This window comes from Tachysurus fulvidraco, chromosome 7 (assembly GCF_022655615.1).
Source record: "Tachysurus fulvidraco isolate hzauxx_2018 chromosome 7, HZAU_PFXX_2.0, whole genome shotgun sequence".
NCBI lineage: Eukaryota > Metazoa > Chordata > Actinopteri > Siluriformes > Bagridae > Tachysurus > Tachysurus fulvidraco.
In genome coordinates, this window is record NC_062524.1 from 26503273 (window position 1) to 26522860 (window position 19588).

The window sequence follows — 19588 nt, forward strand, 5'->3', positions numbered from 1 at the left end:
ATAAACACAAAGCAAAGCAACACAACAAGGGGAGTTTATCAATCAGGAGAAATTCAGCTTTAATTTTAAAAGACCTTTAATAATAATAATAATAATAATAATAATAATAATAATAATAATAATAATAATAATAATAATGAAATTAAAGGTCTTTTAAAATTAGCCTTTAATTTAAAAATATATTTAATAATAATAATGCTAATAATAATAATAATAATAATAATAATAATAATAATAATAATAATAATAATAATAATAATAATAATAAAATTAAAGGTCTTTTAAAATTAGCCTTTAAATAAAAAAAAACTTTTAATAATAATAATAATAATGATTAAATTAAAAGTTTTTTAAAATTAGCCTTTAGTTTTAAAATACATTTAATAATAATAATAATAATAATATTAATAATAATAATAATAATAATAATAATAATAATAATAAGAAGAAGAAGAAGAAGAAGAAGAAAAATTTTAATTTTAAAAGACCTTTAATAATAATAATAATAATAATAATAATAATAATAATAATAATAATAATGAAATTAAAGGTCTTTTAAAATTAGTCTTTAATATTATTATTATTATTATTATTATTATTATTATTATTATTATTATTATTATTATTATTATTATTATTATTTCTTTCTTTCCTTCTTTCTTTCTTATTCCTTCATGCCTGTATTTTGAAATCCCGCCCCCTTCCTGAGGGGAGTTGCAAATTAGCTTAGCAATAAACGGCTAGCAGAACAACATCAGGTAAAAACAACATTAAACAGCTTGTCTTTTAGTAATAAACTCTGACATGTTGGAGTTAAACATTCACGGCGCTAATTAATAAAATAAAGACCCTGGATATTTATTTCAAAATCCTCCGTTTTGTTGGATTTTTCACTGAAGGTGTTTAGAGGCTAGCTTGTTAGCCGCGAAGCTAAGTCTCCTGTCAGTTCCTGAGGTAAATTTGTGTCAGCTTTGCACGAGCTGTTATGTCTGTTTCTTATTATATATTTTTTCCAGCTTCTGCATACAGACAAAAAAACCTATCAATTGTCCTTTTAGTGCCTGGCCATGGAGCTGGCACACAGTCTGCTGCTTAATGAAGACGCTTTGGCCCAAATCACTGAGGCCAAGAGACCAGTGTTCATATTCGAGTGGCTGCGTTTCCTCAACAAGGTCCTCGTAGCTGCCAACAAGGTACAACCAGAACCAGCTACTTATAGTTTATTGTTCCTGTATGTGCAATGACACAAATCATGTTTACAGAAACATTCGATTCAGTCGTATTTATTTCTGTAGCACTTTTTTCAACTGACATTGTCTCAAAGCAGCTTTACAGAACATCAACACTGAACAAAAGGTTATTATAAAGATTAATATAATACAAAAATTCAAGATTAATATTAGATGTGTTTGTATTTATCACCAATGAGAAAGTCTAAGGTGAATCAGGTGACTGTGGGAAGGAAAAACTCCCTTAGATGGTAAAGGAACCTTGAGAGGAACCAGACTCATTCTCGTCCTCATATGGGTGACACTGGAGGGTGTGATTATAAATATACAGTCTGATAAATCTTGTCCTCAAAGACCGCAAGGAATTGGCATCTCTTCTTTAGTATAGCACAGTCCAACTCTAGATGTCTCAGGATCCTCACAGAGTCGGCCTCGTCTCAGTGGAGGTCCGAAATCTTCATGTCACGGAAGACAATCGGAGCTGGTACAATTTCTGGATGCCTCGGGATGGGCAGAAAGAGAGAAGCAGTGGAGAGGAATTAGTGTAGCTGCTGTTCATATTATTAGTAAGCACTAGATGATCATGTGCATTTGGTCTTTAGTGTTTTTTATTTTTTTCTTTATTATTCATTAATGATTCATTCGTGACTCAGCTGAGGCGGCTGTTGCAAGGAAAAACTCCCATAGATGGTAAAGGAACCTTGAGAGGAACCAGACTCATTCTCATCCAAATATGGGTGACACTGGAGGGTGTTATTATAAATATACAGTCTGAAAAATGTTGTATTGATGAGGAGATTGTTGTCCTCAAAACCACATGGAGTTCACATCTCCTCTTTAGTATAGAGTACAACTGGAGCCGGAACATCTCTAGATGTCTCAGGATCCTCACAGAGTCGGCCTCGTCTCAGTGGAGGTCCAAAATCTTCATGGCACGGAAGACAATCGGAGCTGGTACAATTTCTGGATGCCTCGGGATGGGCAGAAAGAGAGAAGCAGAGGAATTAGTGTAGCTGCTGTTCATATTATTAGTAAGCACTAGATGATCATGTGCATTTGGTCAGATGTAATAGAGCACAATATTATGGGATGTATTATGTGTACACCTGACTAAAGAGATGAGCTTTTAATCTACATTTAAACTGAGAAAGTGCATCTGAGCCCCGAACACTAACAGGAAGACTTCCAAAGTTTGGGAGCTAAATAAGATAACGCTCTACCGCCTTTAGTAACATCTCTCAAACGAGCTACAAGGTGTTATTACCAATTCAGAGGTCAAATATTTTTGTCTCGGATATAAATTGTGCTATAAAATACCTATGAAATACAGTTATGATGTTGAAAATGATTGTAATAACATGTTAATTAATTACAGTGTAAAATTACACATATAATTCTATGTAAGTATTATAAATCCTGGTTTTATTTGTTGTCACGTGTTGTCACGTATTTGTTGTCACATGTTGTCACCATAATGACTCGTGACCTCCTTGATATTTAACTGCACGTACTTTCGATTAAACGATGGTTGACCTCCTTATCCACTGCATCCAAAAGGAGGCCAATGAGTTGTGTGTCTGGTGTTTTGCAGGAGATAAAGGTCTAATACGTGTTGTTCTTGAACAGGTCGATGTGAAAGAAAAGCAGAAAAAGCTGGTGGAGCAGCTCACCGGTTTGATCAGCAGTAACCCTGGACCTCCGACACGGAAGCTACTGGCTAAAAATCTGGCCACGCTTTACAGCATCGGTGACACGTTCACCGTCTTCCAGACCCTCGACAAGTGCAACGATATCATCAAGAACAAAGATGACACTCCGGCGTACCTGCCCACCAAACTGTGAGTCTACTGTCATGTCAAAACTATTTCATTTTGTTTACAATAACCCCAAATAAAACATTTCTCTATAAATTTATTACTTTTTCTTAATATATTTTGGGGGGGGATTAGTGAAATAAATTTTTTTGATGTTCTGTAAGGAATTTTATTTAAATTAAATTTTTTAATTACTCTTCTTTTCACTTAGTATACAAGCAGTCCTTTTCCTCTTTGTGTTTCTCTGAATGTTTGTTTTGTTTGGTTCAGGGCTGCGGTGGCGTGTGTCGGAGCGTTTTATGAGAGAATGGGTCGTATGCTGGGCAGCTCTTTCCCAGAAACCATCAACAACCTCCTGAAAGCCCTGAAGAATGCTGAGGTAAAGAGAATACCACACAGAGCCACAAACCGCTCGTCAGAGTTTCTTATAGGATTTCTGTCTCCTGCTCGTCTCGAGTGTTTTGCACTGGTCAAAAAAATATCTGAATATTATGCGAATCTGACTCTAAGCGATTCTGTGAACCTGACTCTAAATGATTCTGTGAATCTGACTCCAAGCGATTATTTGACTCTGAATCTAAGCGATTCTGTGAATCTGACTCTAAAAGACTCTGTGAATCTGACTCCGAGAATGAAAGCTGTTGATGCTCAGGGAGTCGAATGAGAACAGATTTATCAGACAGTTACATGTTGTGTGTGTCGTATGTGCGATGTGTGTGTTCTGCAGTCACAGGGTCGAGGTGAGATCCTCCTGAGCTTGCAGAAGGTCCTGAGCGGTCTCGGAGCTGCAGCTGCCTCATGCCACAGAGACATCTATAAAAACGCTCGCTCTCTCCTCACAGACAGGTCCATGGCCGTGCGCTGTGCCGTGGCAAAGGTCAGGACTCGCCTTTCACTTCCTCATCCTTTCTTTACCTTTTTCTGCGACTCACTGGGGAAACCGTAAAGGTTGTTTTTAACATGTTTAGAAATGTCAACAATTTAAAGTTTTATACCAAAAGATGGGAGGATAGATAGGTAGAGGAAAGGACGGCTACCACATTATATAGAAGAATAGACATGAAAGATAGATAGACGGATGGATGGAGAGATGGATAAAGGGTGGATTTCACTTATATTAGTGTAGACAGCACTGGACATGATTCTCTCTTTCTCTGTCTCTCTCTCCCTGTCTCTCTCTCTCTTTCTCTGTCTCTCTCTCCCTGTCTCTCTCTCTCACTCTCTCTCTTTCTCTCTCTCTGTCTCTCTCGCTCTCTCTCTCTCTCTCTCTCTCTCTCTGTATCTCTCTGTCTGTCTCTCTCTCTCTCTCTCTCTCTCTCTCTCTCTCTCTCTCCTTCAATCTCACACTTTCTCACACTGTCTCTCACTCTGTAGTGTTTGTTGGAGCTGCAGAACGAGGCAGTGTTCATGTGGACAGCGGAGCTGGAGAACGTGGCCACCTTGTGTTTTAAAGCTCTTGAGGGTTCCACATATGGAGTGCGTGTGGCCGTGTCCAAACTGCTGGGGACCGTCATGGCGACGGCGCTCATGCCCAAACAGGCTGCAGGTCATCATCTCACCCATCACCTTGACCTCCTGCTTTACTGGAGCACTGTTGAGATATCAGGAGAATGAAGAATGCTGTTTTTTATTTATTGCTCTGTGTGTGTGTGTGTGTGTGTCTGTGTGTGTGTGTGTGTGTGTCAGTGATGAGACAGAATGTGAAGCGCGCTACACTGGATGAGGTCTTTGAGCTGATGGCCACAGGCTTCTTGCGTGGTGGATCCGGCTTCCTGAAGAGCGGCGGAGAGATGCTGAAAGGTGGCGCGTCTGTCAGCAGGGAGGTGCGCGTAGGAGTCACCGAGGTGAGAACGTAGGAAATCACAGAAACATCTGATCTGATGGTGAGATAAAGCAAATCTGCAGAAGCTCTGTATGTGTGTCTGTGTCACAGGCGTACGTGGTGTTCGTGACGGTTCTGGGTGGTCAGTGGCTGGAGCGTAACTTTGCCACCTTCCTGAGCCACCTACTGGAGCTGGTCGCTCACCCGCGTGCCACGCAAAGCCACGTGGAGGCGGTGTACTCACGCCGCTGCGTCTCTTTTGCCCTGCGCGCCACATTAGGTGCCCTGCTGGGAGAAAAGGCTCAGATCGCTGCCGCCAAGGACATCTGCCAGGCCATCAGCAAGCAGATGAGGGCAGTGGGTAAGGAGCAAAATGGGGGGGAAATATCCAGGTTCAGAGCACTGCAGAGTAAGTACTATAGGTTTGTTTTTTGTTCTTTCTGCGTGTCTCTCGTTTTGTTTCCTAATCACGATTGAGGTGGTTTGGATGTTTTTTTTTCTTATTTTTAATTAGCTTTGCTCTTCCGATCTTTTATATATGGCTCATGATGTGCTGTCATCGTCTCACACACACACACACGCAAAAACACTGCGATACAAATGCAGCTGGAACTTTATTATTCTGTCATAATGCCACGGATGCCACAGCGATGCATCACTCGTACTCGGGTATTACTGTGTGTAAAGGATCTGTTCTTTCACACGTTCAGGCAGGCAACAAGATGATACTGTACTTCCTCTAGCATCATGAGGGACTTATTGATAACAATCAAACAGCAGTGTTTTTGTTTTTCGGAAAAAGAGGAACGGGATTTTTGGTGGTTAATTGCATCATTTCCTGCTACGCGATGAACGTCACTTAAAGATTCACGACTAATATTCAGGAAACAGCGGACCTGAAAGGGGAAAGGGACGGGAACGATTAAAAAAAAAACTAATTAAAAAAAAGGAACATAAAATAAAACAAACAACCAAATAAATGCAAATATTAAAGCAAAAGGCTCAAATTAAATAGTTTAAATGGATTTTTTTTACATCAATGTTACTTAAAGCCTAATCAAATGACTTAATAATTTAACTATGAAATAATGTATTATTTGATTATACATTAAATCTAACAATGAAAAAAACCAAACAAATTATATATATTTAAAAAAAAAAAAATACTAGAGCAAAAATAGATTTTTTTAAAATATTTTTTTAAATTATTTTAGTTATTATTTTATATTTATAAATAAATGATAATTAAAAAATTATATAAAATTATTTTATTTATTTGTTTGTTTTTTATTTATTGCTGTATTTGTACTATCATCTAAAACGTATTGATCCACTGTTGTCTAAAGCTAACGATCAGATTACTCGTAGTTGTATTAATAGATTCAGTTTTTTCAACATAATTAGAAATAGTCTAGCTTTTAAAACTGATCACGTGACAGCATTTCATCCAGCCGGATTTCACACTGAAACGAATCCTGAACCGCACGGTTTTAGCTGCTCTCCGCTTCGGAGCTTGATTTCACCCTTGTTGGTTGTTTTTTTCTCTTGTACTCTTACTCTGTGATTGCTTTGAACTGAAAGATCAAACTTCTTTCTTTCATATTAGATTATTCTACCCTTCACTGCCTTAAGGACAAATCTATAAATTCTAGAATAATTACTGAATTAGTGTAACATTGTGAGAAAAACAAGGTAACGTTCTCATTGGCCACGTGTACATGTGTTTATAAAGTGTTATGAACATGTTATAACGTGTGCCTGTGTGTAGGAATTGTTCTACGTTGTGCCGTGACTAATCTTTTAGTAAAGTAAGTTGTTTGGCTGTAAAGTGCAAAACTCCTCATTTGCATGTAGCGACGCCCCCAAAACTCCATAAAAGGTCACGTGTGCATGCAGCGGAGAGCACAAAATAAACAATTGGTAAAGTTTTAAAAATATATATATATTAAGTACTGAATGATATTTTGACTCACTTCTTATGAACGTGTTGATATGGGCTTCATAAATGTTTACTGCTTCTTTTTTTTAAAGACGCAAATTAATTTATTAAACGACGGTGAAATCGAGTTGAAGGACAGAATAATCTAAACTGACTGGAGAGAAATTAAAATGATCTCTTGATTCTTTTTAATACCTGATTCTACGTTTGCATAGAATCGATTACTTTAAACCTGAGATGTCGAATTAATGATACTCAAAACCTCCTGTTTTTGTTCTGTGTGTTTGGGGTCACAGAGGCGGTGGTGAGCGACAGCAGCGGGGAGAATAAGGGCACGGCGGCCGACGTCTCCGCCAGTCAACACGTGATGGTGTGTGCCCTTAAAGAGCTGGGCAGCTTGGTGCAGAGTCTCAGTGCCACAGCTGCACCCCTCATCCAGGAACCTTCCATCGGTAAGAAAGGAGTAACGATACATCATACTGCATCATAGTGGAGTAACGTTACACCTTACTGCATCATAGAGGAGTAACGATACACCTTACTGCATCATAGAGGAGTAACGATACACCTTACTGCATCATAGAGGAGTAACGATACACCTTACTGCATCATAGAGGAGTAACGTTACACCTTAGTGCATCATTAGCCCTATTCGGACGGGATTAGTTTTACGTGGGGACGTGGAGTAATGCAATTTTACCTCAGGACGTCTGTAATATTAATTGGCCAATTCGCACGGGACAAGACATCGCAGTAAAACTAGCAGAAGTGGGAGGGGTAACTCGCTTTACACACCACAGTAACCTCCTTGTGTCCTGTGCGTATGACGTTGCTTCCTGTTATCACGTGCGCAAACAGACAACATGGCACCAACAAGAAAAACGCGAAACTGGAGCAGGGAGGAAACGCTGTGTTTATATTTTAATTTATATTTATATATATATATTTATTTATATTTATACATGTTATATAAAACAGTTAAATACGGCAAAAACTTTTAAACAGGAAATGACAGAATTTTACCGTACATATTTACAGCGGGTCTATTCGAACGGGATTAGTATTACCTGAGGTCATTTTTCCGGACCTTTTTACAGAAGGTAAAAGTCGCCGTAATCTTTACTGACATTGTCTGTAATGATTACCGAGATGGCGCATTCGGACGAGACTAAAATCACAGAGAAACTAATAGGGCGAATAGGGCTTTAGAGGAGTAACGTTACACCTTAGTGCATCATAGAGGAGTAACGATACACTCTGGTGATTTGATTACATTCAGCATTTGTGACGGCGGTTGATTTAGAACTTTGTCGTACTTGACACAAAGCTCTATACTGACATCTACTGGACCATTAAAATGTTAAAATGAAAACAAAAAATTCTGTTTTATTTGCAAATGATTTGCTAAAATTCCTTGTGTTTTTTTCCTGTTTATAGTTAAAAACAGTTTAGTTTGGGTTGTTTTCCTCTGAACGATGAAACAAGAAACAACAAACTCATAAAAAGTAAAATTAAAAAATACAAAATAAAAAAGTACAAGTACAAAAAAATTAAATATGTAACTCTGCGTCGTCACACCGAGCCGTAACAAGCATAACAGCATGATGTAGTTATGTGGTTGTTACAGTGACTGATTGCGAAACCCAGTGTAAGAGTTTATCATTTATGCCGCAGGTCTGTTGGAGACGGTGATGTCGGTGCTGCTGCATCCTAGTATGGCAGCTCGTTTAGCAGCGGCCTGGTGCCTGCGCTGTGTTGCCGTGGCGCTGCCAAATCAGCTGACGCCGCTGCTGGACCGATGCGCTGAGCGAATCAACGCCTTGAAGAGTTCGCCCGAAGCCGTGAGCGGGTACAGCTTCGCCATGGCCGCACTGCTGGGTGCGGTGCACCAGTGTCCTCTGGGTATTCCTCACTCCAAGGGCAAGGTGTGTGTGTGTGTGTGTGCGTGTGTGTATGTGCACATTCTTTTATTCATGTGAGTGTTTCCTGATATAACCTGTGGTGATTATGTAGATGGTGGTGAGTATAGCGGAGGATCTGCTGCGCTCTGCGGCCCAGAACAGTCGTCTCTCTCTACACCGTACGCAAGCCGGCTGGCTGCTCCTTGGAGCCCTGATGACTTTAGGTAAAGCTCACTGACTCCCTGTTCTCATAAGGCATAAAATCAGCACGCCGTACTGGAGACGTGCAGCAGCAGGGAGATGATATACGGAAATTTCTAAACTCTTTTTTCACTCCTGCGTGCGCTCAGGCTCGTCTCTGGTGCGCTATCACCTGCCCAAGATGCTGCTGTTGTGGAGGAACGTGTTCCCTCGCTCGCAGAAGGAGCTGGAGGCTGAGAAAGCCAGAGGAGACAACTTCACCTGGCAGGTCACGCTGGAGGGTCGAGCCGGAGCGCTCTGTGGTAATCACATGCGTTAATTAGCTTTGTGCTGTTAATAAATGCTTAATAGTTCACTTATTAATGGCTAAAAAGCATGACGTGATTTCTCACCTTTTCTTCTCAGCCATGCGGAGTTTCGTGGCTCACTGCCCCGAGCTTCTCACCGAGGACGTGATCCGGCGACTCATGACTCCTATAGAATGCGCCATGACCATGATGGCTCAGTACGTGTGTTTTTTTTTTGTTTTTTTGTTTTTTACTAAAGCTAACATTCATTATTAAAAATCTGTATGATCTGATTTTAGCCATTAATAAAGGTGGTAGTGCTACTGATGAGTTGCTCTGTTTCCAGCGTTCCTGCAGTTATAAAGGTTCACGGCGCTCATCTGAAGGCCAGCGCTGCGATGGTTCGCCTCCGGCTCTACGACATCCTAGCCCTCCTTCCTCCGAAAACATACGAAGGCAAGTCCTGTTGGGCGAAAATGTATATTTTCAGCTCAGAGTGCACGAATCTTTCCTATACTTATACCGTCGTTGTTTGTGATGTCCATCAGGCAGTTTCAGCGCTCTGCTGAGGGAGCTGGTAGCCGAGTTTACTCTGACGGATAACTCGTCCAACACGACCACGTCCCTGCTGCGTTCTCTCTGTCACTACGACGACAGCGTCCTCATGGGCTCCTGGCTGCAGGAGACTGATCACAAGTCCATCGAAGACCAGGTGAAACAAAAATATGGTTTTATTTGTACTGGAAACGTCTCCATTGTATGTAAAGTGTTATAACGTGTGTTTTATCAGTTGCAGCCAAACAGTGCGTCAGGGAGTGGCGCTCTGGAGCACGACCCCTCCTCTATCTACCTTCGTGTTCCTGTCGGTGAGGCCGTCCCTGGGCCGCTGCCTCTCGGAGTGTCGGTCATCGACGCATCGGTGGCTCTTTTCGGTGTCGTCTTCCCCCACGTCTCCTTCAAACACAGGTGTAACGCATACGTTTACTCCTTAAGTCCACACGAAGCACAGCACCGTAACAGATAACGGTTATTAGCCACTTTAACGTTTAGCTGTAACATCAGCTTAACATAACGCATTGAATCGACTGATATTTTTCAGGCTCCAGATGCTGGATCATTTTGCTGAGTGCATTAAACAGGCCAAAGGAGTGAGACAGCAGGCTGTGCAGCTCAACATCTTCACTGCTGTGCTCAGTGCCTTGAAGGTACGCCGCATCTAGGAGAATTAAAGGACCTCCAGCGTTTAAAGGTGGAGTTAGAGAGCCGAGTAAGAAAAGATTCGAGTCGGAGAGTCGAAAGGAGCGAGTGATTCAAGTTAGAGAATCGAGACGGTGTTAGTGAGTCGAGAGAGTCGAGTTGAACTTTTTTGTCAGTTTTTTTAGGGACTACTTATATATATATATATATATATTTATATATATATATATATATATATATATATATATATATATATATATATATATTTATTTTATGAGACTGTCTGATGTGTGTGTGCAGGGTCTGGCTGAGAATAAGAGTACTCTGGGTCCTGAGGAGGTGCGGAAATCTGCGCTGGCTCTGGTGATGGGAGCGCTAGATAACCCCAACCCCATTCTGCGCTGCGCCGCGGGTGAAGCTTTAGGTCGCATGGCGCAGGTTGTCGGAGAGGCCACGTTCATCGCCAGCATGGCTCAACACAGCTTCGACAAGTAAAAACATCCGGATTCTATTGTATACAGCACATGTTCCTCGTGTTCAGGTTGTTGTGTTTTAAAATCAGAATATTTATTCGAACAGGCTGAAGTCAGCTCGAGACGTCGTCTCCAGAACGGGTCACTCTCTGGCTCTGGGTTGCCTGCACCGCTACGTGGGTGGTATCGGTTCGGGTCAGCACCTTAAGACCAGCGTCAGTATCCTGCTCGCCCTGGCACAGGACGCAACATCGCACGAGGTCCAGGTGAGAGCTCACAAGTCCGAAATTAAATCACGATATAAGACAAGTATCAGTATTTTTATCAAAGGTTTAGAGGATTATGTTGGTCATCTGGATGTAAGAAAAGAGGTGTCAAAGGCTTGATACGATGTGTGTGTGTGTGTGTGTGTGTGTGTGTGTGTGTTGCAGACATGGGCTCTGCATTCTCTGGCTCTGATCGTGGACTCGAGCGGCCCGATGTATCGGGGTTACGTGGAGCCGACTCTGTCTCTGGTGCTGACTCTGCTCCTCACCGTTCCCCCCTCACACACAGAGGTGCACCAGTGCCTGGGCCGCTGCCTCGGAGCCCTCATCACCACCGTCGGCCCCGAGCTCCAGGGTAAGAACAATGAACGTATAAAATACATTTTACACTCATGTGCAGATATTGAGTGGATTTCTTTGGATCTGTTGTATCCTACAGAATGGATATTGGGGCATCGTGCCAGGATAACAAAAAGATAACCGTGTTACAATGTTAGAATAAGTAGAAAAAGCTCATAGTCTTGTATCACCGTGTGTGTTTTTGCCCAGGCAACAGTTTGACGATCTCGACCATCCGCTCGTCATGTCTGGTCGGCTGTGCCATAATGCAGGATCACTCGGACTCACTGGTGCAGGCGGCCGCCATCTCGTGCCTCCAACAACTGCACATGTTTGCGCCGCGCCACGTCAACCTGTCCAGCCTGGTGCCCTGTCTCTGTGTAAGACTCACTCATGGCCTCTGACTCTGTGTGTGTGTGTGTGTGTGTGTGTGTTTGTGTCTGTTGTGAGTATGTCTGTGAGTGTGTGTGAGTGTGCTTCTATGTGCACATTAAGAATGATGATTGCATTAATTTTGTTCTTTTATGTGTGTAAATAGTTATCGTAAGTGTGCGTGTGTGTGTGTGTGTGTGTGTGTGTGTGTGTGTGTAGATGCACCTGTGCAGTTCTCACCTGCTTTTGCGCCGTGCGGCCGTGGCGTGTCTGAGGCAGCTGGTCCAGAGAGAGGCGGCAGAGGTGTGTGAATACGCCATGAGCCTCGCCAAGAAGGCTGGAGACAACAAGGACAGCACCACCATCAGTACGTTATCAGGCTGACTTCCTGTTTGAACAGGAAATACTAAACAGTCTTATTAAAGATTGTTCTTTTTTTTTTTATATCACAAACAGAGTAGTTGTGATAGTTTATAACTTGTTATAAATCTGTTATTAATAAACTAATAAAAAGCATTATAGCATAGTATAATGTTTAAAAAATGAGGGGGTGTACAAACTTTTGAGCGTTAGGTGAATTCTGACTTTTTAAGCGGCTAAATAACGTATTGCTAATAAATAATACAGTGAATATTAACATCCTGTTGTCTGTGTTAGACCTGAACATCAGTGAGACCGGGCTGGAGGGCGTCCTGTTCGGGATGCTGGACCGCGAGACAGACAGGAAGCTGTGCTCAGACATCCACGACACACTGGGACACATGCTGTCCTCTCTGGCAGTGGGGAAACTCTCACACTGGCTCAAACTGTGCAAAGACGTCCTCGCTGCAACAACGGGTACGGGGTGGTTACGGTTGCCTAGCAACAGTGTCCAACATCACTCTTATTGCTGTAGCATTTAATATCATATTATTTCTCAGTGTGAGGAGCTTTTTGCTTTCAGAATTTGTTTTACTTTCCCTTGAATGTTATAGTGAATGTTCACAAGTGCACGAGTTCACTGTGAGATTCACCATCATATTACTTTATTTATATATTATACATTATTATAATATTTATATTCTAAAGTCGAATCACATCTGATCACATCGAGTCAGATACAGATGTGTGTATCTCTCTCTCTCTCTCTCTCTTACACACACACACACTCTCTCTTTCTCTCTCTTTTCTCTCACTCTCTTCTCTCTCTCTCCCTTTCTCTTTTCTCTCTCTTTACTCTCTCTTTTCTTTCTCTCTCTCTCTGTCTCTCTTTCTCTCTCTCTCTCCTCTCTCACTCTCCTTCCCTCTCTCTTTTCTCTCTCTCCTCGTCTCAGAGGTCGGAGGTGCCGTGGCATTCGAGGTGGAGAAAGAAGAAGAGGACTCGGAGAAGAAGGACGAAATGGACGATGACATCATGTTCACGGGGCTGGGCGAGGACGACAAGTCAAAGCCGTCCGTCGCCCCTCGCTGGGTGACTCGCGTGTTTGCCGCCGACTGCCTGTGCCGTATCATTCACCTGTGTGAAAACGCAGACAGGATACACTTCGACCTGGCGGCAGCTCGATCGGCCAAAGCCAAGAACCCTAAAGGTGGCGCTGTATCAGTGTTTTATTACAGAACTGTACGCATTCCTCTCTGTGGTTTTAAACTGATTTTACTGACTGCTTTGGGCAACGTTCCTTCCAGGTGACCTGCTGGTGCTTCATCTGTCCGATCTGATACGAATGGCCTTCATGGCCGCCACAGACCACAGTCACCAGCTGCGCATGGCCGGGCTACAGGCTCTCGAGGACATCATTAAGAAATTTGCCTCTGTGCCTGAACCGGAGTTTCCTGGTCATGTGATCTTAGAACAGTACCAAGCCAACGTGAGTTCAGCTTCATCTTCACAAAAAGATCTGTTCCAGATTTTAATGGAAATCTCTCTATTCTTCAACTTACTGCGTACATTTCAGTGTTATTATTATTGTTAGGTTTAATTATCCGCTGTACTTTTTTCTGTGAATGTGCTGTTTTTATGTAATGTGTATTGATATAAAACGTTGTGCTTGTCTTCGTTTTTTCCTCGGCTCAAGGTTGGTGCAGCTCTTCGTCCCGCCTTCTCTCCCGACACGCCCTCTGACATCACGGCCAAAGCCTGCCAGGTAAAGTGAGCAAGAAATGTTGCGCGTCATTGGTGTGTGTGTTTGAGTCTGCGCGTGTGCGCGCGCATGTGTGTGTGTGCGTTTGTGTGTGTGTGTGTGTGTGTGTGTGTGTGTGTGTGTGCGCATGTGTGTTTGTGTGTGTGTTTGTGTGTGTGTGCGCGCATGTGTGTGTTTGTGTGTGGTGTTTGTCTGTGTGTGCGCATGTGTGTGTGTGTGTGTGTGTGTGTGTGTGTGCTCACTCAGACTCAACAGGATACACTCATATATCATATATTCGAGTGCAAATATAAACTTGCCGTTTTAATAGCAAGCTATTTCATGTTGGGACCCAGAGATCTTCGTCATAATAAACATTTTGTACATATATATATAGTGATGTTCATCTCCGTCCTCTGTCTCAGGTGTGCAGCACCTGGATCGGCAGCGGTGTAGTGAGCGACCTGAACGACCTGCGGCGCGTCCACAACCTGCTGGTGTCGTCCCTGGATAAAGTGCAGGCGGGTAAAGGCTCGTCCAGCCAGCTGTACAGCGAGAGCGCCACCACTATGGAGAAACTTGCAGTGCTCAAAGCCTGGGCCGAGGTGACGGTTACTTTACTCTCTCCTGGAGCAGAGTTCCAGTCTTCACACTCCAACTCAACACCTTCCACCTTACTTAGACTTATAATAATTAGTACTGCTACTACTATAATAATACTAACTACTGCTGCTCTTAATTACGTGACTTCTCTCGCTCCCTCAGGTCTACGTGGTGGCGATGAAGCTGAAGAAGGAGGCGGAGTCGAGGCCGGCACGCCCTGTGCGCAGCAGCGAGGATGATGACGACGAGGAAGAAGAGGGTGTCGAAGGTGGCGTGCTTCCTGCGGACAGTCTGATTACACTGGTGCAGCCTGAGCTGCCGTGTCTGAGCCGCCTGTGGCTCGCCGCACTGAGAGACTACGCCCTGCTCACGCTCCCGGCCGAGTTCGCCAGTCAGCTGCCTCCTGAAGGTAGAGCGACCTCACATCTGCACACATATTATTTTCATTCAGTTCATTCATTCATTCTCTACCGCTTATCCTTATCACTCTCGAGTCACGGGGAGCCTGTGCCTATCTCAGGCGTCATCGGGCATCGAGGCAGGATACACCCTGGACGGAGTGCCAATCCATCACAGGGCACACACACACACACTCATTCACTCACACACACACACACTACGGACAATTTTCCAGAGATGACAATCAACCTACCATGCATGTCTTTGGACCGGGGGAGGAAACCGGAGTACCCGGAGGAAACCCCCGAGGCACGGGGAGAACATGCAAACTCCACACACACAAGGCGGAGGTGGGAATCAAACCCCCAACCCTGGAGGTGTGAGATGAACGTGTGCTAACCACTAAGCCACCGTGCCCCCACACATATTATATGTACTTTGTAAATTTGTGGAAATGTTACTTAAAGAAATAGTAAAAGTAAAATTAAACTTTTTAATTGCCAAGTAAATTTTAAAGTAAAAAAATTATTTAAAATGTATTAATAACATATTTATTAATTACATATTAATAATTAATATTTATATAATAACAATTTAAAAAATACAGTAAAGAATAAAAACAGATTTTATGTTTTTAAACACACAAATATAACTGAAGACGGTTTTTAAACGAATTGTTTGGGATCAATTTTATTTTGTTTGGCATTTTTATCACTTTTTTATCATAGAGAATTGGTGTGGAATTGAAATATTTTTTTGTATTTTTTTCTAATATGCGGACATAAATTATTTTATTTTGTGCACGTCGATCCTGAAGCTAGAACGTATCCCTGTTTTCGCGCTACTCGTGTTCTGTGTTTAAAAAAAAAAAAAAAATCTGACTCATTCCTCAGCCTCGTTTTTTGTTTGTAACACTAATATTACTGATTGCAGGTGGAGCGTTTTATACTCCTGAGACCATTGACACGGCGCGTCTGCACTACCGCAGCTCCTGGGCTCCCATCCTGCATGCTGTCGCTCTCTGGCTCAACACGACCGACTTCGGGGCCACCGATTGTCTCGAGGAGCCTCAGAACGCCACCAGCACCGGCTTTCCTCAGGGTCCTGCTGCTCCCAGCAAGAGTCACGACGAGCTGGTCAAAGACAGAATGCATCTGCTCCTGGGTACCGAACACATAGTTTATACTTTTACTCAGGTGTACACCACAGGTAGTGTATAATAAACGTGTCCTTTCTTTCTGTGATGCTCAGGCATCAGTATTGAGTTCCTGTGCTTCCCAAGGCCTGAGGAACCCATCGAGCGGGTGATGTCATGCCTGCAGGCTCTGAGCACGCTGCTCGAGTGCCCACGGGCTCGGAAACACATCGCAGAGGATCAGGTGAATGGTCAGATGAATGAAAATCGGTTGGAAGAGTAGGGCAAAGTAGCATAAAGCAGATCAGTTAGACTGCTAGCTTAAATCACATGCTCTTGTGTGTGTGTGTGTTACAGTTGCTGGCCGTGGAGCTGCTGAACGTCCTGCACAGGTTGTTATTAACACGTGACCCTCCTAGCGTGCAGCTGCAGGTGACTGCCGTGGTGCAGGAAACCATCCGCTGTGCTCACGAACATCTCGAGCAGCTCAGGAGCTCTGAGAGTGAGTTTTACACCACAAGTGTCACACAACATCATGTTTCATCATGTGACAAGCAATCATATGAGGTGTAATGTGATCTGTCTCTGTCTCGCAGGTGCTGAGGAAGGCGGGGAGAAGAGGCTTCTTGGAGAGGGAGGAGACTCGGGGGAGCTGCAGCCGGGGAAATCTCTGGTTTTTGCCGCCATGGAGCTGCTTGTGTTCCTCCTGGTGCGTCACCTTCCTCAAATCAACACCAAAGCGTCAGACTCCCCGAGCCACGTTCCCATCAAACCCCAGCAGCTCTCCGAGCACAGCAACCGCCTGCTTGCTGTCACTGTGGGCATCCTGGCAGAACTGCCTGCTCTGTGTTCTCCTGCAGGTACACACACACACACACACACACACACACACACACATGGTCTAATGGAACTGTAGTGATAAGGTGCTGATATCACTCCACTCTGTTAACAGGGGGCATGACCATCCTGCCCACGGTACTGTTCCTGATCTGTGGAGTTCTGAGGGAGACAGCGGTGAAGACAGCAGACGGCGTTGTGTCCCCTCCTGTCTCCGCCTCTCTGCAGGCCATCAAGACTATCATCACATCTCCGCTGAGCCGTGTGGGGCACATCCAGCAGCAGTGGAGCAGCCTGGTGAGGAGCAGCCTGGCGTCGGTGCTGGAGTACTCCAAGCCTGGTGAGATTATCTCACATACACACACACACACACACACACACACACACACACACACACACACACACAAGCACAGTCAGCACATACAGTGAGAAAAGTCTGCGCTTACGTACGTTCAGTTTGGTGAGAGAATTTGTACAATACAGAGAGACTCGGTCAGATACACACACATACTTTAACACAGACATAGAGACAGAGATGCACACAGACAAAGAAAGAGACAGACATGGATAAAATTAATCTCTCTCTTTTTCTCTCTCTCTCTCTCTCTCTGTATCAGATGAGTGCAGGCCAGGTGTGGATGAGATGAGCATGCTGACGGCAATCACTCTCTTCCTCGTGTCTGCCGGCTCTGAGCTGCTCGGAGTCACCAGCTTACAGAAGGGCTGCATGGAGCATTACAGAAATGCCCTTAACTCCAGCGACCCTCTGGTACATTTCTCTGTCTCTTTTTCCTTACACACACACACACACACACACACACACACACACACACACACACACACACACACACACATTATCTGGGTCGCTCGTGTTCGTCTGGGTGCGAAGTTGAGGATGGTTTCCATGGTAACCAGTCCTGACATGGCAGCCGGTGCATCATGTCTGTCGTATGTATAGACACCGAGCTGTTTTATTTATTTATTTTTTCTAATGCTGTGTATGATGTGTTTGTGTGTCTAGGTGCAGGTGCGGTGTTACCAGCTGCTGTTGTCCGTGTTCCAGCACTCAGTGCGCGCCCTCTCCACCCCCTACATCCACGCTCTCGCTCCTGCGCTGGTGGAGAAGCTGAAGGCGGCGGAGCGCTCGCGTCCTTCCACTCCGGCTGAGCTGCTCGCCGTGCAGGAGGGGGTCCGAGTACTCGAGGGCCTAGTGGGGCTTGGCGAGGAGCAGAACCGTGAGTTGCGATTCACCCTGAGAGAGAAAGAGAAAAAAGAGAGATTGTGTCAGTGAACAAAAATTAATATCCTGAACAGAAACTTAACTGTTTTATTTGTCTATTAACCAGGAGTTCAGCTGCTGGCTCTGCTCGTCCCCACTCTCATCTCCTACCTGCTGGACGAGAACGCCTTCTCCTCGGCTCCGCCCACCTCCAAGGCTCTTCACGAGTTCGCGCTGCAGAACCTGATGCGCATCGGCCCGCTCTACCCCGCTGCCTTCAAAACTGTCATGGGGGCAGCCTCGGAGCTCAAGCCCCGCCTCGAGGCAGCCATCAGGGCCAATCAGGCCAGCAACAAGGCCAAGGCCACGGCCAGACAGGCCACGCCCGCTGTGCAGGCCACACCCACTATTAAACTCAAGACCAACTTCTTCTAGGAGCTTTAGTTACATTTTTGGGACCATATTGGTATAAAATGGGGTTTAAATGTTAAAATACAATGTTTTGTGTGCATTGGAACGTGTGTGTGTGTGTGTGTGTGTGTGTGTGTGTGTGTGTGTGTGTGTGTGTGTGTGTGTGTGTGTTGGAAACCTTCCTGTTAGCTGTCGTAACAAACCAGCTGGGTTACAATACTTTGCACCTTAATCACAGAAGATTCATTCCATCAATTAGATTTTTTTTCTTCTCATTTCTTTCAAACTTTTTTTTACTCTTCTTCTCTTTGTCTTTCGACGCGTCTCTAAACATTTTGTGACTGGGAGATTTTGTTGTTGTCGTTATGGACGTTATCGATTATTGTGAAACAGGACACATGGAAGTGTTTCTGTGCTGCTGCTTCATTCAGACCCACATGTAAACAGTAAAAGGTCTCTGTACATACCAGCGCACGTTCGGCTCCCCTCTTATTTATTACTCAGCCGATGAGTTCCAGTGAAGCTGCACAGATGTTAAAGTTCGTTACGGTTTTATCGTCTGATCGTTTTAGAATAAATACGAGTCGTCTTCGAGAAACCCTGCTGAAAACTGTAACATGATCACAATAAAGAAAACATGACACATGAATCGCTTGTGTTCTTGTGTTTTTCTCTCTCTCTCTCTGTGTGTGTGTGTGTGTGTGTTTAATGTTGTGTATTTAATAACAGATGTGTATTTAACGTTCTAGAGTCACGTTGTGTCTTTGTATCGTTCTCCACTTCTTGACACATTTCTCTTTCTTTTATCACATTTGAACTTAAACAGATTGACGAAAAGCAATCTGTGAATTAACTTGTGTGTGTGTGTGTGTGTGTGTGTGTGTGTGTGTGTGTGTGTGTGTGTGTGTGTGTGCTGTTTGATTATTTTTTATCATTACAGATTGGGTCCTATAAGACTGTGTGTGTGTGTGTGTGTACCTTCACCTCATTATTTTTCAAATACTTCAGAAAAAAAACAAAAACATTTATATATTTAATCTTTACA

The 19588-nt window shown here is 43.5% G+C and overlaps 1 protein-coding gene across 4 annotated transcripts; it reads left to right on the forward strand.

Annotated features, from left to right (window-relative positions):
* Positions 1-693: 693 nt before the first annotated feature.
* Positions 694-19192, forward strand: heatr5b (HEAT repeat containing 5B). Of its 4 annotated transcripts, XM_027158003.2 has the most exons (37): positions 697-758; positions 900-954; positions 1059-1193; positions 2856-3067; positions 3314-3422; positions 3771-3920; positions 4418-4589; positions 4730-4887; positions 4977-5274; positions 7101-7256; positions 8479-8729; positions 8818-8929; positions 9056-9208; positions 9312-9411; positions 9540-9649; positions 9742-9905; positions 9984-10159; positions 10293-10398; positions 10691-10881; positions 10970-11129; positions 11295-11484; positions 11679-11848; positions 12060-12207; positions 12498-12677; positions 13154-13408; positions 13506-13687; positions 13895-13963; positions 14365-14544; positions 14705-14951; positions 15875-16105; positions 16193-16320; positions 16434-16578; positions 16673-16936; positions 17029-17253; positions 17531-17682; positions 17935-18148; positions 18260-19192. In XM_027158003.2, exons 3-37 carry the CDS (start codon positions 1068-1070, stop codon positions 18565-18567), a joined length of 6192 nt encoding a protein of 2063 aa, XP_027013804.1. In that variant the 5' UTR covers positions 697-758; positions 900-954; positions 1059-1067; the 3' UTR covers positions 18568-19192. The 4 variants fall into 4 exon arrangements, with proteins under 4 accessions (XP_027013805.1, XP_027013804.1, XP_027013806.1 ...); XM_027158004.2 differs by lacking the exon at positions 900-954 and having other exon boundaries at positions 694-758; XM_027158005.2 differs by lacking the exon at positions 900-954 and having other exon boundaries at positions 1017-1193.
* The last annotated feature ends 396 nt before the right edge of the window (positions 19193-19588 follow it).